Genomic DNA, 18,412 nt, shown 5'->3' on the forward strand with positions numbered 1-18,412 from the left:
ACAGTAATGTTCTTCTCCTCTAAGAAAGCAAATTCAGACTTCTTGAATCTCTTCCAGAAACAGATGTAAATTTCACTGAAGCTTTTCAACTAGCAAATAATCATGGTCTGTTATGTTTGATAACGAATCATGCAGGCGGTTGCAGATGGTGAGAAGAGTGCAGCTGTGCAGATACTACAGGAGCTGAGATAGAAGACTGGAGGACTCAAGCAGATGAAGGAGGTGTTTTGAGGGTGGGTTAACATGGCTTATGAAAGAGAAGGCTAAGACAGCTGAAAGAGCATTGAATCTAAGCGTGCTGGTGTAAGGCCAAAAACTGAAATCTGAGATTTGGGGATGGGGAGAGTGATGGAGGCTGAAAAGAAGATTTACTTGAGGCAAAAAGACTTTTTTAGTGTTGCTGATACCTAAATCAGAAACTGCAGCATTACATGTCGAAGTAACTAGGCGTATTTCCTGAACCAGAACAAGGAACCGGGATGGAACTTTAAGCTGTAGATGAGGCTTCCTTTTAAAGAGGTACATTTCAAAGGAATGTATCTGTAAGCATCTGTAGGAGAGCTACTCTAGTTACACATACAGATGCAAAGTTGTAGGTTTTTCATTTTGATTTTTCAGGATAGGGCCTGTATGATGAAATCAGAGATAGCAAAACTGGGGAGTTCACCAGGTGAGGAAGCTGTGTCTGACAGGTGCCCTAAAAAGGGGACACAGCAAGTCTCAGGTTGTGGTTGAAGAACAGGTAAGATTCAGTCAAAGCTGTGTGTTATCTTAAAGATAAAAGGAATAGTCTTGAAACAATATGCTAGAGAATCCAATTTTCCAATCCATTTTTGGTTATTAAGTATTGTTTCAAAACAATAGCTCTTTGCTTTATTTGCTACTGTTTTGTTTGTAACAGTAACTGCATTGTTACTGTTATTACAATCCCTCTAAGAACTACTATTTTTGCCTACAAGTCAGAAGTCCATAGCCAATGTGATTATTTTACACTATTTCAAGGACAGCCAATTGTCTTAAAGAGTATGTGATTAGGAGTGAAGGGCCCTGTGGAAGTGTAGAATACTTCAGTTACTGTCATAACTTCAAGCATCCATCACACAGCTTCTGTGTACAGTTTCTGTGCTCTACAGATATTAGTGAATGTAAAACTAACACTGAAAGCAAACTGTTATATATATATATATATATATAATTATTTTTTTTTTAGAGGGGAGTAAAATATCAGAAGAATTATGCTTCTAAAGTGCTATGTTAATAACCATCTTCAGGATTATTTTCTCATATCTTTTAGTCTAGTTACTTCAGAAATTCGGAAATATGCATTAGAGTCTGCCTTCCTCTGCCAATAGCTTTGAACCTACAAGTCTTCAAAACCACAATCTGACAAATGAGTGGTGGTTGCAAAGGCTTTGAAATAGTAGAACTTCTATAAAAGTTGGAAGCTGGAAAGAAGAAAGGAAAATGTGTTATTGACCCCACTGAGGAAATGATGCAATATGAATTTGAAAATTATCTGTACTGTTTGGCCTGTCAATTGCCAGTTGGCACAGGAGCAGTGTTGAGCCAGTTGCAACATGCAGCTCTGAACCAGCTGCAGCACATGCACACTGTTTGTCCAGTCAGTAGTTCAGAGATGTTGTATGGGGAGAGGTATGGTGAGAAAAGGAAAGATAGGGAGAAACGATAGGATGATGTAGGGTGACAATGGCATGAAAATATTATGACTTTGAAAGATAATCAGTAGAGATCTAAGCTTTTTATTTCTTACAACAGTTGCCCTTTTCCCAGTGTTTCAGTGCTACTGACAGTAAAAAAAAAAAGTGTCAATATGAATATTACCTTCCACATTTTTATACTGTCACAACTTAATACTGCCAAGATTTTATCTCATTGCTTGAACTCATGAAGTTATGTAAAACTTCAGAAATCTCATTGGCAGGTAACTCAAAACTACTTGGTATCCTTAAAATATTTTAGACTGTGTTGCAGAATGTCAAGCCTGATATTAGGTTATAGTCAGCTGAAGTTTTTTTGTTATAGGAACAATTTCTTTGCTGTCTTGAATAATCAGCAAAGATGATGTCATACAGGGATATCACAAAACAGTTTCTCAGCCTTCATTTTAAATTCACTTTAAATTTAAACTGAAGGCAGATATTTCTATTCACAACACACTGAGAATTCTTAGTCCTAAGAGTACATTATTACCAATCCTGCCTAAAGGGAATTATTAACAACACATACCAACATATATAGCACATGTAAGGCTCTGTGGAGATAAACCAAAATTAATTCTTACACGCGAGTCTGCAGAAATGCATTTTAAGACATCTGTACGTATACATGAATCCTAAAGACTGCTGTAATATTATTGAAGGTTTAGAAATTGCTTCTCACTGAATCATCAAAGTTGATTCCATAAATTAAGGACAATTGATTTTAATTAATAAATTAATGACAATTGATTAATATAAATATTTTCTGTCTAAAGCATCTCATTTGCTAGCAGGAAAGGTTACATCTTTCTGAATAGGACAATCGTGTGTTGTTTTTTTTTTGTTTTAATTTTTTTTTCTTAATCAAGTACATGAACAAGTAAGATTTCTGAATTATAAACGTTTATATTACAGTATCATCAGTAAGTGTAATGGAAAACAACCAAGAAACTTGCCTGACACAGCCTCTGTATACACATAGGTTATAATTTCAATTGACAATTTTATTTGCACAGATGTCTTTAATTTTTAACCTTCTGAAGTTTATTTTTACCACATGTAGTAAAAATGTACTTTGCGGGAGACTTAGCAAGAGGCTTACATTTTATTTACTCAAAAATTGATTATATTGAAGATAATCATTTAGTCACCATGTTAAAATGCAATTTGTATTTGCCTCTTGCTCTTTTATATCTTTATCCTTCAACAAATGACGCTGCTGTAGAATGTCAGAGCATGGTTAGAATGTCGTTGAGAAGTCACTTTGCATAATCTAAGATGCATTACTCACATGTGCAAGGAAACAATTGCAACATTTCAATTTAGTCTCAAGGATCTGGTTTCCAGTGAGGAGCAAGTTAGGACAGATGTGTAGGCTGTTTGTAAATGCTGTATGCATAGAAACAGACCTTGACTTGAACATTAGACCTTATATATATATATATATATATATACGTATATGTATGTATCATTATTTTTTTTAAAAAAGAACATTGATAATACTTTAGGACATCTAATATATGCGTGTAGTTCATAAATAACCATCTTATTTTTGTTTGCTTTGTTCAAGTTGTTTTAATTCTGGACATAGTATACATAAGGTGACTTTAACTGTGAATTGATTCAGACTATTGGCTTAGGTAATTAACTTGTCAGTATCACAAAGATAGGTAAGGAGTTTTGGGACAGATGGGGAAAATCAGAGAGCGTTGAGTTGATTAACGTGATAATAAAAATACAGCAGGTAGTCAGAGGACACATCTGAGTGAATGTGACCTTGTTCTTGGATCAAATAGCAAATACATAAATGTCATGTTTGTCTGAATGTGACCTTGCATTGGTTCAAGTATCAGTCATAAATCAAATCCTAGATTTTAATGTACGTGTATAGAAAATGGCCTCTTTAAACACTACCTAGTATCTTTGGTTGTTGTGGTCTTCAGATATAAGTGGCAAAAAAAAAAAAGCGTATTTGTGCACTAAATTGTTTGAGCTGCATTTCCTTCATGGTGCTGCCACAGATGATTTAGAATCTGTAAAAGTTTAAACAGCAAATTGCTATGGCTGCTATGATTAACACGTAATCATTTGAATCTCGATCAAGTATGGAATGATATGAGTGTAATGTAACAGTGACCTGAAGAGATATGGACATTGATACAGCAATGAGTAAAGAGTAAATCTAGAGATTATGTGGAGAGAGGAAAAGAAAAAAAGGTAGAGTGTGTTGCAAGCACAGAAGTATATGTAACAGTGAAGTGGAGTTTTTATTAGAAACTGTGGTGGGCTGTTAGAAGTACATGGAGAACTGTATTTGAACTTGAAAGAGAGCACGTATCAGAGTGCACTGGTACACCAACTACACTACAGCATAGAGATTACTCAGTTGTTGCTGTGGGTTTAACTGCTGCAAATTCTTGTTGTTCTTTTGAGTGTCTTGTTAAAAAAAGTTAATTTATGTCCATATTTATGCCTCAAAATACTGGATATTAGTAACTTCAATCTGAATATTTGCTTTATATACATTGATAACTAACATGGTAAATTGGATAATCTTCCCACATACTGTTGTCTTGGCAGGTGTTGTTTGTTTTTGAAATGCTAGTTATTATGTGCCTATTCTGTATAGGTTGCTCTGAAAGTAGTACCTCCTACTTATTTCCATGGAAACTACAACAGCTACAAAGAGTTCAATAACACTATTCGACAGAGCAAATTCTCTTCTCCAAAATACTATTTTTCAACATATTTGCTACTAGCACTAGCTATGCATTTCTGCCACTGATGAACAAGAGCTCTTCATTTTGTGGTGTGACAGCTGCATACGGCTGTCTGAAATGTGGCTTGTCTTTCAGATCACTGTCACCACTGCTGAAACACACCACCCACTGCCTCACTGTGTTGACATTCATGGTTTGGTCTCAGTAGATGTTTGGCAAGCACCAATGAATGTCAGTGGGTACATTTTTTTTTTTTTCATGGTGGAATTCACTGACACACCTCTGCTTCATAAGCATTCCATGTTGAGCACCATTTTGTCAAGACTGCCCCTCTGCTGCCATCTGTCATAGAATTGTGGAATCATTTGAGCTCAAAGGGACCTTTAAACATGACATAGTCAAACTCTCCTGCAATGAGCAGGGACATCTACAACTAGATCAGGTTGCTCGGAGCCCCATCCAGCCTGACCTTGAAGGTCTCTGGGGGTGAGCCTTCACCATACCTCTGAGCAATGTGTTCCAGTGCTCCATTACCTTTATCTTAAAAGCAAACAAACAAAATAAATAAATAAATTCCTTATCCAATCTAAATCTTCTTTCTTTCAGTTTGAAACTGATTTCCTTGTCCTATCACAATAGACCCTGCTAAAGATTCTATCCCCTTATAGCACTCTCTTTAGATACTAAAAGGCAGCTGATAGATCTCCCTGGAGCTTTCTTTTTTCCAGGCTGAACAGCCCCAGCTCTCTCTGCCTGTCTTTATGGTCGGGGGGGTGTTCTAAAGAATGGGACCTTGGAACCAACTGTTGCACAACAACAAAACGTAATGGGATATTGTCAGTAAGAAGTATTGCCTCTACTGTTATACCACCAATATCCACTTCTGACACTGTAGGTCAACAGAATAAATTAGGAGACATTACTTTTGGAGCAGCCCTCATCTAAAACTAAGCAATCATCAACATGTGTCAGAGATCATTATTTGGTGTTAAAGTGGAATCATAAACTGGATAGCCAGAGAAGGGGGAAAATAATCATGAATTGCTGTTTTTTCCAGGATTTCTAGGGATTTTAACAACAGAAGTCAAAACAATAGTAAAGACTTTTCCCCCAAATTTTCCAGTTATAACTCTGGTGATGCTTGTTTTAGTGTTGGGGATCTTTTAGAGATCTGACTGGGTTGTATTGTAGACAAAAAAAAAAATGCTACTTGAAGAAAACAAAAGTGAAGGATGATCTTGATTACAAAAAAAACCTTGATAGCTATTCAATAGTTTGTTGACTAATGCTGCATTCCTGACTATTGAAGTCTTACAAAAATTTGAAGGATTCAGTAGACTTTTGAAAGTCTTTCAGTAGTCTTTTGAAAGTCTACTGAAAGAGACGTATTTTGAAAGAGAGATTTAAATGCTTTACTTTGACATACAGCGATTTCCGACAAAAGTTTATGGTCAGCGCTCGTTAGGGTGAAAATAGCTCTGATTTTTCTGTTCCAAATACAGAAATAGATGAATTTAAAGTTTACATCTAGAAGAGCAAACAAACAAACAAACAAAAAAAAAAAAAACAACAAAAAAACCCCTCTGATTGTCCTATTGCTATTCCATACACACATGCAGACTTGAAACTATTTGAGCTTCATATCAGTTCAAGCAACAATACAATCTCCGTTCTTTACAGAAATGAGCTGAGTAAAACAGAATTGTTCTTTTATCAGAAAGACCTAGATGCAAGTTTAAGTACTGTCATATTTGTTACATCTGGTGTCTATTTATGTGGAAGAAAGCAAATGTGACTTCAGATAAATGTAGACTTAAGGCAATAGACCTGTAAGTCTTGTCTCTGGTGCCTGAAGGCAAGGTTGCAAAACCTTTATGTCCCATTGCTGACGAAGTCAAATCTGGCTCCTGTTGTTCAAGCGGTTTGCAGTGGCTGATTTAAAGACAGGCTTTGGATCCCATCATACTGATAATTTAAAACTGTGGTATTTCTTCATATCATAAGTCCAGATCTGTCTGCTAGAGGTTGACGAGTTGATTGTGTGTCAAATACAGAACTCAGATGAAATATATTTTCAGGTGTAATGTAAAGTCAGTGTAAATGTCATGCATGTAAATTCAGAGTGTTCTCTATTGAGTTCCCTCCACCCTAACTTGGGGGGAGGGTTGTTGAATTTCAGATTTCCTATTAGAAATCCATTTGATATTTCATTGTTTCTTTGAGCTAGATTATACCTCTCAGAGTTTCCAGAATTGGAAATCTTAACAGTTTTTTTGTTGTTTTGTGTTTTTTGAACAGGAGGAGGGGTGATGAGTGTCATTTCAGCTGAAAGTAAATGCCTCGATTTCTATGAGTTTTACTGTTGGAAGAGTAGTGGATAACTGGGATATGTGCAAGCTCCTCTGCTGATAGGAAGGTTCTGTGGCCATACAAATCAATAGATGATTTTTAATCCAGAGGCTGTGTGAGCTATAAGGAGTTTTCTGCTCTCAGCAGCCACTTCAGTAGAAGGGTTGCTTTTCTTCAGGCAATGTAAGCACCTGACTTAGCAGTCTAGGCTGTTGGTACAATTACTGGATTCTTCAGAGAGGATTTGGTCTGCACATAAACCTGTGTTTGTTGACTGTGCAGCACACTGCCCTCTCCACGAGTGCTTATTTCTGCTCCTTGTGTTGAGCCAGCACTAATATTTGTAAGGCTTTGCAGTAAACTGGAACAGAGAAATGATGCGGTTGAAGAGCTCTGGCAATTTTGGCTTCAAAGACCAATCAGTCCCACTCTTGAAAATTCATCGAGTTTTGCTCAGTTCGGATGTGTGCATGAGATGCTTGTCATTAAGTGAGGCGAATACCCCTCTTATGTCTGTCCACTGCAAATTGATTTCTGCTTTTATGATTTTTCTTCTCTGTCAGTAATTGCTTCACTTGTGTCAAAGTTAGAGGGCATTCAGTTTGGAATACTTACCTCCTGCGCAGTGTTGCTGCTGTCCTGTTGCAAGTTGAAAAGCAACCTTGACAAAACAACTTTTATAACCACTTATACGTGTGTAATAAATGTGTTACATAATTGAAAATACAAAAGGAAACTATCAGTATATAAGCATGAAGGTATAGAAGGCATCTGAATAGTTTTAAAGCAGACGTGTTGTATTTAGAAGAGAATGAGTGGCCCTGTTCAGAGACATTTATCTTTCTTCAATCAATGAAACCCCACTTCAGAGAGCTAGGACCCATGAAGTAGCTTCTACTTTCTGCTGCTACGTCTTGGGAGAAGACTGCAGGCATGGGCCAGCAGGGTTGGGACTGGGTCGGTAAATGCAGAGTAGTTGCATAGTGCCTTTGCATTTTTTCAGTCTGTCTCTGTTTTGTTTTGTTTTGTTTTTTTCCATTACTGATTATCCACTTTTTTTCCCCATCATTTTCTGTCTGTTTCTATGTGGGATCTGTCTGAATTTTCTGAGCAATCATTTCCATTGTGTTTTTGAGGCTACTTGGTCTTCATAGGTTATGATATTGATGCAAACGCTAAATTTTGAACTTGTGATTTTGTATGTTATGCACTTAAGGAACACCTTTGTTGTACCTTTCCAAATAGCTGGAAAATATCTGTTCTGCTTATGTCGCTTGATTTTAAAATCCTATCACTTTGACTAAATAAGCCACGTTGGCCTTCTCAGTAATTTTCTTCCAGTTGTGGTGGGCTAGTACCTGGGGCTGCACCGCAGAAGGAATGTGTATTCCCCTGGCAATCTGACATAGTACATCTAGTTGAAGAGTACTGCTGTTTAGTGCAATGTACAGTCTGTTGGGCATGTTATACTGTTCACACCTGACCTGCCATTAGTCAGCATTGCTCCTGTGCATCCTCTTACTGTTTGTTGATTTACTTGTACAACATGTTAATTCATGTTTTAATCCTGTCTTTACAAGTGCTTCCTTATGGTGCTGACCAATGATTTATGTTTGGAAAAGCACTGGTGATTTTCAGCATGAAAATCTTGCCTTTCTTCTCTCTTTCTGAATTGTGTCTTTTAAAATCCAATAGGACAGAAAAGCCTGGGACCCAAGAAATATTGCCTTCTGGCTCAGTAAGTTCTGCTGGGGTTTGGCTCAGTAATATAAAAACAAACCAATATTCACATCTTGCAGTGTGTCAGAGTTCTAACAGTACATTCAGTGTGAGATTAAAAGTATGTTATCTCTTCATCTCCTAATGCAATTAGAGAAGCGTCTTCAAGGAAAGAAAGTTAAAACTCACCATTTCGTCATGCTCCATGCTTTCTGTGAGCCAGTGGACTCTGGCATGAGTTCTTCCTTTAAGAAACTCAAGTGTTCCTCCATTTCTGCGAGTACTTCTTGTTCTGGGAAGAATTTTATTTTCTCCCTCTTCTCTCACAGTTTTCTTAGGCAAAGAATATTCTTCCCATTTGAGCAAACAAAAAATGTACAGCTTTTTTCCTGCTGTGGGCTTATACAGACTGGGTTGTCCTATAAGCTGTGATTCCACTTTTGCTTAATGCACTGCCCAATTCTAAGGGGAACAATCCAGGGAAAGAACACTGTGCAGTATACATTAACTGTCATAGTGCCTAAAAAAAGTTAAGGTTGCATAAACTTCTTAATTTTGTAATTTTTAAGAGCTCAGCTTTTCAAGTTCTGTGTAATTTTCAAAAATTAGGGTATGTGAATTTTGATTTGTTTTAAAGGGAAGGATACTTTCAAGTTTTATATGGTATCTTGGAGTACAGCTGTGTAAAGGGGAAAAAAAACCCACAGTTTTTCAGTTTGTGTGTATGTGCATGCATCCAGCTGGCAGCCTTGAGGAAGATGTAGCACAGCAAAAATTTTCATCTCATTCATTGTAAATTCTCTTTGACTAACTTTTTTAATGCTTTGGAATATACAAAATATTGCTGGTGTGAAAGATCACAAAGTAATAAAGCTATCAAAGGATAAAGGAGAAAGCTTGTATTTCTTCCCCCATAGGAGATTAGACTTTGTATTCTAGGTGCCCAACATTACTTCCAGTGGATGATTTTTATGTGTTTAAGCAGAATATAGGAAATATCCTGCAGTTTATTTATTCACTCAGGCTCTTCCTATTCACCTAAGCTCTCTAAAAGCATCTATCTGCTGCACCCCCTAGTTCTAAATGTTTCATGTTCAGCTACAACATTCTCAAAATGACCTAAAGGTAATTAGGTAATTTCAACTTTAACCTTGATGTTTGCAAGCAAGCCCTTTACACGATCAATTTGTTTATGCAGTAAATCCAGACTTTGTTACTGTTTCTCAGAGACCTTTGCAACTCAAAGATCTGTCTCTTCAGAGGGATTGCCCCTAGTGTGCAGGTATTAAATGTGGAACAACAAGGGCTTTAGGGTCCCATCGTCCCTTTCCAAAAATGAAGCAAAAAAAAAAAAAAAAAGGATTGCTGCATGAGTAGGCATTTTTCTTTGGTAGTCTGACTGATTCCTTTAAAATCGGCTTCAAGTTTTAGGTAAGTTGCTCAGGAGGTACTTGCAATGTGGTGGTGGGAAAGGGGGTTGTCTTCATAAAACAGGCACACTTCAGAGGTACTAGACTGCGAGAAAGTGCTAGTAAAACCTATGCATCTTTAAAGCCATAATTGCATGAAATTGTGTTCTCATTTTTCTGTCTTATCATCTTGTTTTCAGTTCACTTTGTGTGTGTGTTTGTATGTGGGCAGGGGATTGGATACTAAGATGTTGTTAGGGAATTGAGAAAACACTGCCAATGTCTCTGTGGCATAGGATTTTCTGAAGTCTTAAGAATAAGAAGAAAAGTTGGCTCATACAAATGTGTGTGTAGACTGCAGCTACCACCATCTGCTCTTGTAACACGTACAGCTTTACTTGTAGAGCAAAACACTCACTGAGAATATCGTTTATATAAACTTCATGCTCATTACTTTCTTTATTTTGGAGACTTTATATTCATGTGAACAGTATCCCTGCATATTAAGTGAAACCTGCCAATGAAAGCATGTGCATGTGTGAACGTGCACAAGATACAGAGGTACAAAAGGCAAGGGCTTTATTGCATGCATACTAAGTGATTTGGATTAAGGTTTTGTATACATGCTTCTTAAAAAAAAAAAAGTATTTAAAAATGCATAATATATTTCAGTAGTGGAAAGATTTAGTGTGTTTTGGCAGTCTTCAGCAATGGTTATGTAATAGCTGTGCCTGCTAGGGTAGCTAGTTAACCATTGACATCAGCAGTAATGATTAAGCAGCAGTAATTTACAAGTAATATTTGAAAGTACAAAAGGGTATGTCATTTAACAGTTAAAAACAAAAGTACTTTATTTATACTTCATTAACTGTTAGTTTGTTATACAAATTCAGCTAAACAGGCTAGTGAATTTTAAATATTTATTGTAAAGTGGATAGTATGATGCAATTTGGGCAAAACTGATTGTACTGCTGAAAGAGCTGTTGCCATGTTCAGAGTTCAGCTATCAAGTGTTTAATGTCGATGTTATTGGAAGTTGAACTTCAGTATTCACTTAATCTTTTAAAAATACTTGTGGTAGACTAATAAGCAGCACTTGCAGAGATGGCTGTGATTCAGTGAGGAGCTGCAAGTAATGCTGAGCTATGCAAAGCCTTGTGCTTCCTGAAACTTCCCCAGCAATGCTTTGGCAAAGTATACGTGTGATGTCTGCAGAGGAAGGTAATGTGTTTGTGCTAGACTGAGCACACCAACAGAACAGTGCTGATCAAATTCTCTGGCAGACTTCTCTTCCCTTTCTGTTGATGGCTCCCTGGAGAGATAGATTAGGTAGCCCCCTTTGAATTGCTAGAGAACAGTTGCTGTTATTCTCCCATTATAAAAATTACATACATCAAGATTTCTTTACTCCTTTCCCTCACAGTGAAAAGCAAACAGATAGTAATGTAGCTTTTATTTTTTGCAAGTAAAGTACATAAAAGTGATTCCTAATTTCTCAACTGGAGTATAGTATCTTCCAGTACAATTTACTAGAGAAATAAAAGCAATTCCTGGAGGCAGAACATCTGTTGAGCTTCAGAAGTGGCATTTGGAATTGTTTTTATGAAATAATTTCAAATTATGAAAGTTCTGTACTGAATATAGTTGACAGCAAGTACAGTTTGGTACTCAGTATGGTATGAGTTAGTCTTGTTATTTTCCATTGCAATGTCCTGTTCTAAAATTATTGGGCATCACAACCATTGCTACTTGGCTTCTCTTGAGGTTGAGATACACATGAAAATCCCTGCCTTGCTGATAAATATTCTATTGCACACTGCTAAGTGCAGTTGAAAAATAAATCACTTAAAAAGTGTGTGTACATACCAGGTTGTAGAAATCAAACTCTTACTCTTGCACAGAGTAGATCATTTTGGCCCCAGTTATACCACCTGGTAATAGCACCTTGTAAAGTTACACAAATATAATTGAAGGCAGACTTTTGCCATCAGTCTGGGGAGGAAAGGCTTGATTGTAGGGATATTGCTCGTCTGAAATTTCAGGATCTTTTTATACAACCGAATACAAGTGATGGCTGTATGTCTTCTTCAGTATGTAAAGCAATAGTCAGCTATTTGTTTCGCACATAACTGTAATCTTTCGGTTAATTATATAGCCAAAAAATCGTGGGGTTTTGTCCTGAATAAATACCCTACACATATAGGATGAATCTGTCATTTACAGATTATCAGATACATGGATTGATTGCTTAATATAAAGTGTTTAATGTCACTGAAAGCAAACCAGTTCTGTGAAACTTTAAATAGCATCAAGGAAAGTTGGGTTGTTTTTGATTTATATTTTGTTGGCTGGTTGGTTCTTGCTTTTATCATAAGCTAGCACTTGAATTGGAAAAGGAGTATTTGCCTATCCCCATATAGCCAGTTTTTGGGTGGCTTCATGCTCTATGATAAATGGCAGCAAAAATATGGCTCTTTGTAAAAGTCAACACTGATTGGGAACCATGGGAACAGCCAAAGCTTCTCTGAAAGCCAGCACAAACTCATTGAATGCATCAGTACGTGTTTGTATGTGTAGACAAGTGTTAGCTGCTCAGTCTAAAAATGAGTGTCTTGTAGCAGAAGTGTATCTTGGCAGCAGGAGCAGCATTTATTAATTCTGCAGTGCATTTATTAATTAGTCATCTGACATAGCAATAGAAGAATAACTGAAATTTGTGAAATAAGTACTTAATCTTCTTAGGATTCTGTGCTGTTACTCAAAGTTGATGACACTGTTGGTGAATTTGGAAGGCAACTTTGAAAACTTATTTCATTGTGGGAAATAAAGCTAACTCTAGGAATAATAAGTATGTTGGATTGCATATGCTGGAACATTCTTGCTGAAGATGTATTGAATTAAGTAGGTCTAAAACTATTAGTTTTGCTAGTCTCTGTAAAGATGCATTGCATATGGCATACTTTGTTCTCTGCAGTGTCATGAGAGCTATTGAACAAATTTAAGAGATTAAAGAAAATCAATCTCAATCAACATATCTAAACCTGTTAGATGAGGTGAGGAAAGAGTACTCTATTACATACAACATATTGATACTTGTTATTTTTCAATGACATTTGGTGAGAAGTACATAATACCCAATGTAGAAACACAATTCGTAACATTCAACAGCAAAGGAGAGAAAACAACATCTACAAATAGATCTTGTCATGTATTTTCTTTATATTGAAGTATTTTGTGGACTTTTTCTTCCTAACCTGTCAGAGATTCACTTTGTGTAAGTCTTCTGGAGAAAGAATGCTGTATAGTATCTCATTATCAGATCAGAACTCATTTATCCAATGTACTGTGTGTAACTGAATCAAATATATATATATATATATATAATTCTGAATTTGTAAGTGCTGATTTTTTATTTTTTTATTTTTAACTTTTTTTTCCCCCAGCATAAAGGAGTTTAAGTGACTGCTCTACTTGACCAAAATGGTGGACACTGAAAACCATCTCTATCCACTTACTCCCCTAGAGGAGGATGATATAGGTAGTCCTTTATCTGGAGAGTTTCTACAAGATATGGAGAACATACAAGACATTTCTCAGTCTCTAGGTGACGATAGCTCTGGAGCTTTAAGTTTAACAGAGTTCCAATCACTGGGAAATGGTCCAGGATCTGATGGTTCAGTTATAACAGGTAAGAGAGGTTACCATAAAACTTTCTTTTACAAATACAAAGTGATAGAAATGAAAGCCATTTTAATGTAATATTTATTGTTTATGACTAAATGACACTAAGAACATATGAGCTGATTATAGCTTTGCCTTAATATACATAAGGATAGAATTAATTTACTACATTGTAACATAAAGCTGCTGGTTTTTAAGTTATCATATAGCTCTTCTGAGACATGAAGTTTTGGTTGGTTGGTTTTTTTTTTTCAATTATTTGTGTGTGCATTCAAGTCCTATGGTAATTTGGATCAGTTTCTAGTGTCGCCTTCTTATTTTCAGTATTTAGTGTTCATGGCAAAAGATCCTAGTTTTTCTGTTAGAGAAGTTGGAAAGCATGAACTTGTAAGGCTTAAATTCCATTACACAAGTAAAAAGAAATGAAAATTATACGTTAAAAAAATCCTGTGTTTTAGGCTGTTGTTGATGACTCTGCCTGTGGGCTTGGCAATGCTGGCAATGAAGTCTAAGTTCTGTGCCAGTGTTTTTTCCAGTGTCATACTTGCTGACCTACATTCATAAGTGTTTCTTAATCTTTCTGTTAAAATAACACACCCATTAATTTGCTGAAGTCTTGTGGTACAAGTTGGAAGATGAAGATAAAAGAAATTCTGGCCTCAGAAAATATTTTCCTCAAACAGGGTGGAAATATTAATTGAAACAGGTAAAGCTGAAAGGTGTTGGTTCTGTAACATGCTCATCTACTAATAAAATTGAGATTTTATTTCATTTTATGAAATTCCAAAGATTATTTTTCCATTACTTTCAAAAGGTAAAAATATTTGATCAAGGCTTTTATTGCTTGGATATCTCAGAAGTACATTTTACCTTCCTTTTAATGTCTATTTTCAGTGATGTGAAGGAGTATGTTTTCACTTCAAGTAAATGTTTTCTTTAGAAAATGAATCTGTATAACTGCATTTTAGGTCTCAGTTAAGAGCATCATTTAAAACTATGAGCAATGAGTCAGTGGGATTTGTAAATGTATCTTCAAATGTTGGACAAATTCAACTTGAGCTAGGAATATGTCCCTTGTCTTACTGCAGTAATAGATCTCATTCTAAACATTATGGCACGAGAGATGGAAACATAAAAGCATGATGAGCTCTTAATAACCTTTCTGGAAAGAGTGATTGACAGTTTGGATGGTTATTGTAATACAAAATTGAAGCCACGAGGAGAAATCTATTTTATTGTTTGGGTTGGGTTCTTTTTTTCCCTCCTGTCATAGTTTGTGCTGTTTGTCTTTAGTAGGAGATACATGTTGAATGTTTTTTCTTGGTTTCATATTTACATTATTAGTGAAGACACTTCTATGCACGTTTTTACATCAAGAAAATTTCCTCCATTTGAGTGAAATATTATTTGAGTACTTTTTAGTTACTTATTTTAAGTTTGGGAATTAAACAATTTTATATTCACATCCAACAGACAAAAAGTAGAAAAATTCAAAGTTAAAAATGGGATGCAGGAAAGTCCAAAAAAGCTTGGTTTTCTCTCATTCTGTGTGGAGTATTCTTGGTGAATCTTGAAGGATCATTATTTGCCTTCTAGTTCTTGTTGTTAGGGTTACTTCAGTAAGGCTTTTTGTCAACTTGACGTTGTGTTCCTCATTGAAATTAGCAAGGTATGCCCTGTATTCTGTTTGTGGTTTTGCTGATAAACTAAATAAGGATTATTTTTCAAACACTTATTGCCAAATTCACTTAATGGCTATGATTATTCACTATTGACTCACAATTTTTTTTTTTTTTAATAAGCTCTTTTTCTGTGTTGTTGTTGTGGGTTTAGCATAGTAATTATGAAGTGTTCCTTTTTCTTTTAGACACCCTTTCACCAGCATCCAGTCCTTCATCCATTAATTTTGCCACAGCTCCAGGTAGCATAGATGAATCATCCAGTGGAGCATTAAACATTGAATGTAGAATTTGTGGGGATAAAGCCTCAGGCTACCATTACGGAGTACATGCTTGTGAAGGTTGTAAGGTACAGTCATAATTTTCTTTTTAAGAGCCTAAATCATGTCGCTTTATTTGCAGCGTTATCTAAAGATAAGCATCTGTTTCATAAATGTTTAATTAGTATAATTTTAGCCATTAAAATAATTTAATAACTACATCTGAGATCTTTGGGAAATAATTTGTTCAGGTACTGTAACTAGATACCTTAACTCAATTCCAGACCTTCATCAAGCAGAGGCAATTCACAATGAAAATTGTAATGCTGCTTTTGTGGAACTAGTTAGTTAGTTTAACAACTTAGAACACTAAACCATGACTTAAAATCAAAGCCCACTCGCTCCACTAGTGTTTTATTTGTGTTGGGAGTACAGCTGTGAGAAGCATGCAAGTTTGTTACATTTCCATTGTAACAGTACTAAATCCCAAATACCTCATCACCATCCTGTTCAGCTTGAATCAGTATTGTACCTCTTGTAGTTTTGCAGCCAGTGCACATATCTGAGGCAAATTAATGTTATCATTAATGTATGATTTTGGAGAATTGTATGGCCCAAGAATTCTAAAATTCTTTTCTTTTTTTTCTTATGTTTAAGTTTTGCTTTTTTTTTTTTTTCTAAATTAAAATGTAAGGCGAGAGAAATAATTTTATGTGTACAGTTTTCTCTCCTGCTCCATGTCAGAAGGTGATATTTCAAGTATAAATCTTATGGAATAATACTAGAAACTCTACTAGACATTGAGGACATGGAAAGCAAGTTCATAATCACCTGTGGTCAGAAATCTTCACAGCCTAAATTATATCTGTTACTATGTCATGTGAAGCAAAATGTTGCAACGACTTTAAAAAGCTTTGCTAACCCATTAATTACTTCTCAGTATGAGTCTGGTGTTACACTGCAATATCAAGACATCGTGGTAAGATCTGATGAGTTCTAGGCTTTTCTGTAATGCCTATTTTGTGTTCTTGGCTCTTTCTCCACACTGTGCTGCCCTGTAATACCCCTCACATTTGCTGAATAGAAATGTGTTGTTTCTGTGTGTTTGTGTGACTTACACGTGTGAACGATGAAGGTTGTTCTGTCAGGCACTGAGAAAATATATGCAAAAGGAAGGTGTGACTGTTTTACTTAATCCTTAATAGCAGATTTACTCTGGTACTCAAGGTTCTCAGTTCTCTCACAGGGAAGAGGGATGAAAACTATCCCTCCTTTCCTGTTTCCATTCTGTACACACCTTCATACACACCACCTCATTGCAGAGAGTGGGAAATTCATGCCTTTGTACAGGTTTTGCTTTTCACATTGTTTTGCTAGTGATATCAATGAACAGTAAAAAAAAATTACGTACGTGATTAAAGTTTAGTAGTCAACAGCTTGTTAACATTACATGTTGTTTTTTCAAACTTCTTACAGGGTTTTTTTAGGAGAACAATCCGATTAAAACTCATCTATGATAAATGTGATCGCAATTGCAAAATTCAGAAAAAAAATCGTAATAAGTGCCAATACTGTCGTTTTCAAAAGTGCCTTTCAGTTGGAATGTCACATAATGGTAGGTAAGAGTGCCCTTAATAATTTGCTTGTTTCTACCCAGGATCTGCTTCTGGAAGCAAGCACTTGGAAAACTTATATACTTCTTTACATGAGTTGAACTTCGTATTTTTTTTTTAGTATATATTGTGGCAGAGGGTGCCAATTTCCCTCATGACTAGTTGAAGTAACTGGTAAACACCTGCCAAACATACACTTAAGAACTTTACACAGTTGTGTGGATTGTCTGTTTGTCCATGTAATGGTGAATTTAGTTTGTTACACCAAGAACTTTGGTAACATTGAAACAAGCTCCAGTACTGGAAGAATTCTGGTCAGGAGATTTGCAGAGGAGCAGAAGGAGAACTGTTTCATTGGGAGAAAGACATAGGACAGAAATCTGTAGAAGACCAGGCTCTAATATTTTGTAGGCTTCCGTGCAACAGCTCTTGGTCAGATGGTTTGGAAAGGGGGAGGAGGTTGCTGACTGTGTGTACTGACCATGGAGCAGGTATCTGGTAGATTGCTTGCTAAAGGGAATGGTAAAAATTTAAAGCATTTAGATATACAGTTAAAAAAAAATTATGTTATTGTTTGTGTTAATGACTTAATATAGGGCTGGTAAGCCTGTGGCTTACAGGCCAATTTCAACCCCACAAGGCAGTTTTATGTACAGTATGTAGCCTGCTAAGCAACTTTGGTAAAGAGGAGTGAAGATAAGGGAGGGAGAGGCCAAGCCACAAAAAAGCATATTTTAGGTGTCCAAATGACAGCAGTTTGCTTTCCCTACGTAAATCAGATTGTGTCAAGGCTGAACTTGAGAGCAGGTGTGATCTGAGAGTAAGTTGCTGGGCTAGGTGAAAAGCTGTGGGTTGGAAGACAAACTTTCTGAGGAAACAAGGCCATCAAGATAGCTGGGGTGGCTACCTGCTTGAGGAAGCTACCTATGGCTGTGTAATCTAGAGCCCTGGGAAGTGACACTGAGAATGTTAACTTTCTGGTTCTGGAGAAGTCTGGCTCCTTTGTGAGGAACCATGACTGATACTAAAATGCACTGGGAGTGGGTGTATAGTCTCTGTGTGGCTTGGGAAGAATGTGCCAGCTAACAAAGTAACATCTCAGGAGCAGGAACTGAGTAGAGAGTTGTGCTGGCCAGCAGGGTTAGTCCTCAGTTGAAATGATTTCCCTGGGGTTACATGTGCTCCAGCTGAAGGAAGCAGCAGTTCTACTGGGGCAAACATATGGGGGGCCAAAAAGGAAGGAAGGAAGGAAAAGACTTCTAAC

The 18,412-nt window shown here is 36.4% G+C and overlaps 1 protein-coding gene across 6 annotated transcripts in view; it reads left to right on the forward strand.

Moving 5' to 3' along the window:
* The window catches only part of PPARA (peroxisome proliferator activated receptor alpha), a 35,986-nt gene that overhangs the window by 8,045 nt on the left and 9,529 nt on the right, over positions 1-18,412 (forward strand). For 5 of the 6 annotated variants that reach the window (XM_042834922.1, XM_042834923.1, XM_042834925.1 and 2 more), the window contains 3 exons: positions 13,359-13,603; positions 15,464-15,624; positions 17,012-17,150. In XM_042834922.1, the coding sequence (XP_042690856.1) occupies positions 13,396-13,603; positions 15,464-15,624; positions 17,012-17,150 (508 nt within the window). In that variant the 5' untranslated portion in view covers positions 13,359-13,395. Of the gene's footprint in view, positions 1-9,742; positions 9,938-13,358; positions 13,604-15,463; positions 15,625-17,011; positions 17,151-18,412 lie in introns of those variants that run through there. The other variant, XM_042834926.1, reaches the window with a different exon arrangement.

This window comes from Centrocercus urophasianus, unplaced genomic scaffold, assembly GCF_019232065.1.
Source record: "Centrocercus urophasianus isolate 14NV4802_14NV808 unplaced genomic scaffold, USGS_Curo_1.0 seq_5, whole genome shotgun sequence".
In the NCBI taxonomy this organism is placed as follows: Eukaryota; Metazoa; Chordata; class Aves; order Galliformes; family Phasianidae; genus Centrocercus; species Centrocercus urophasianus.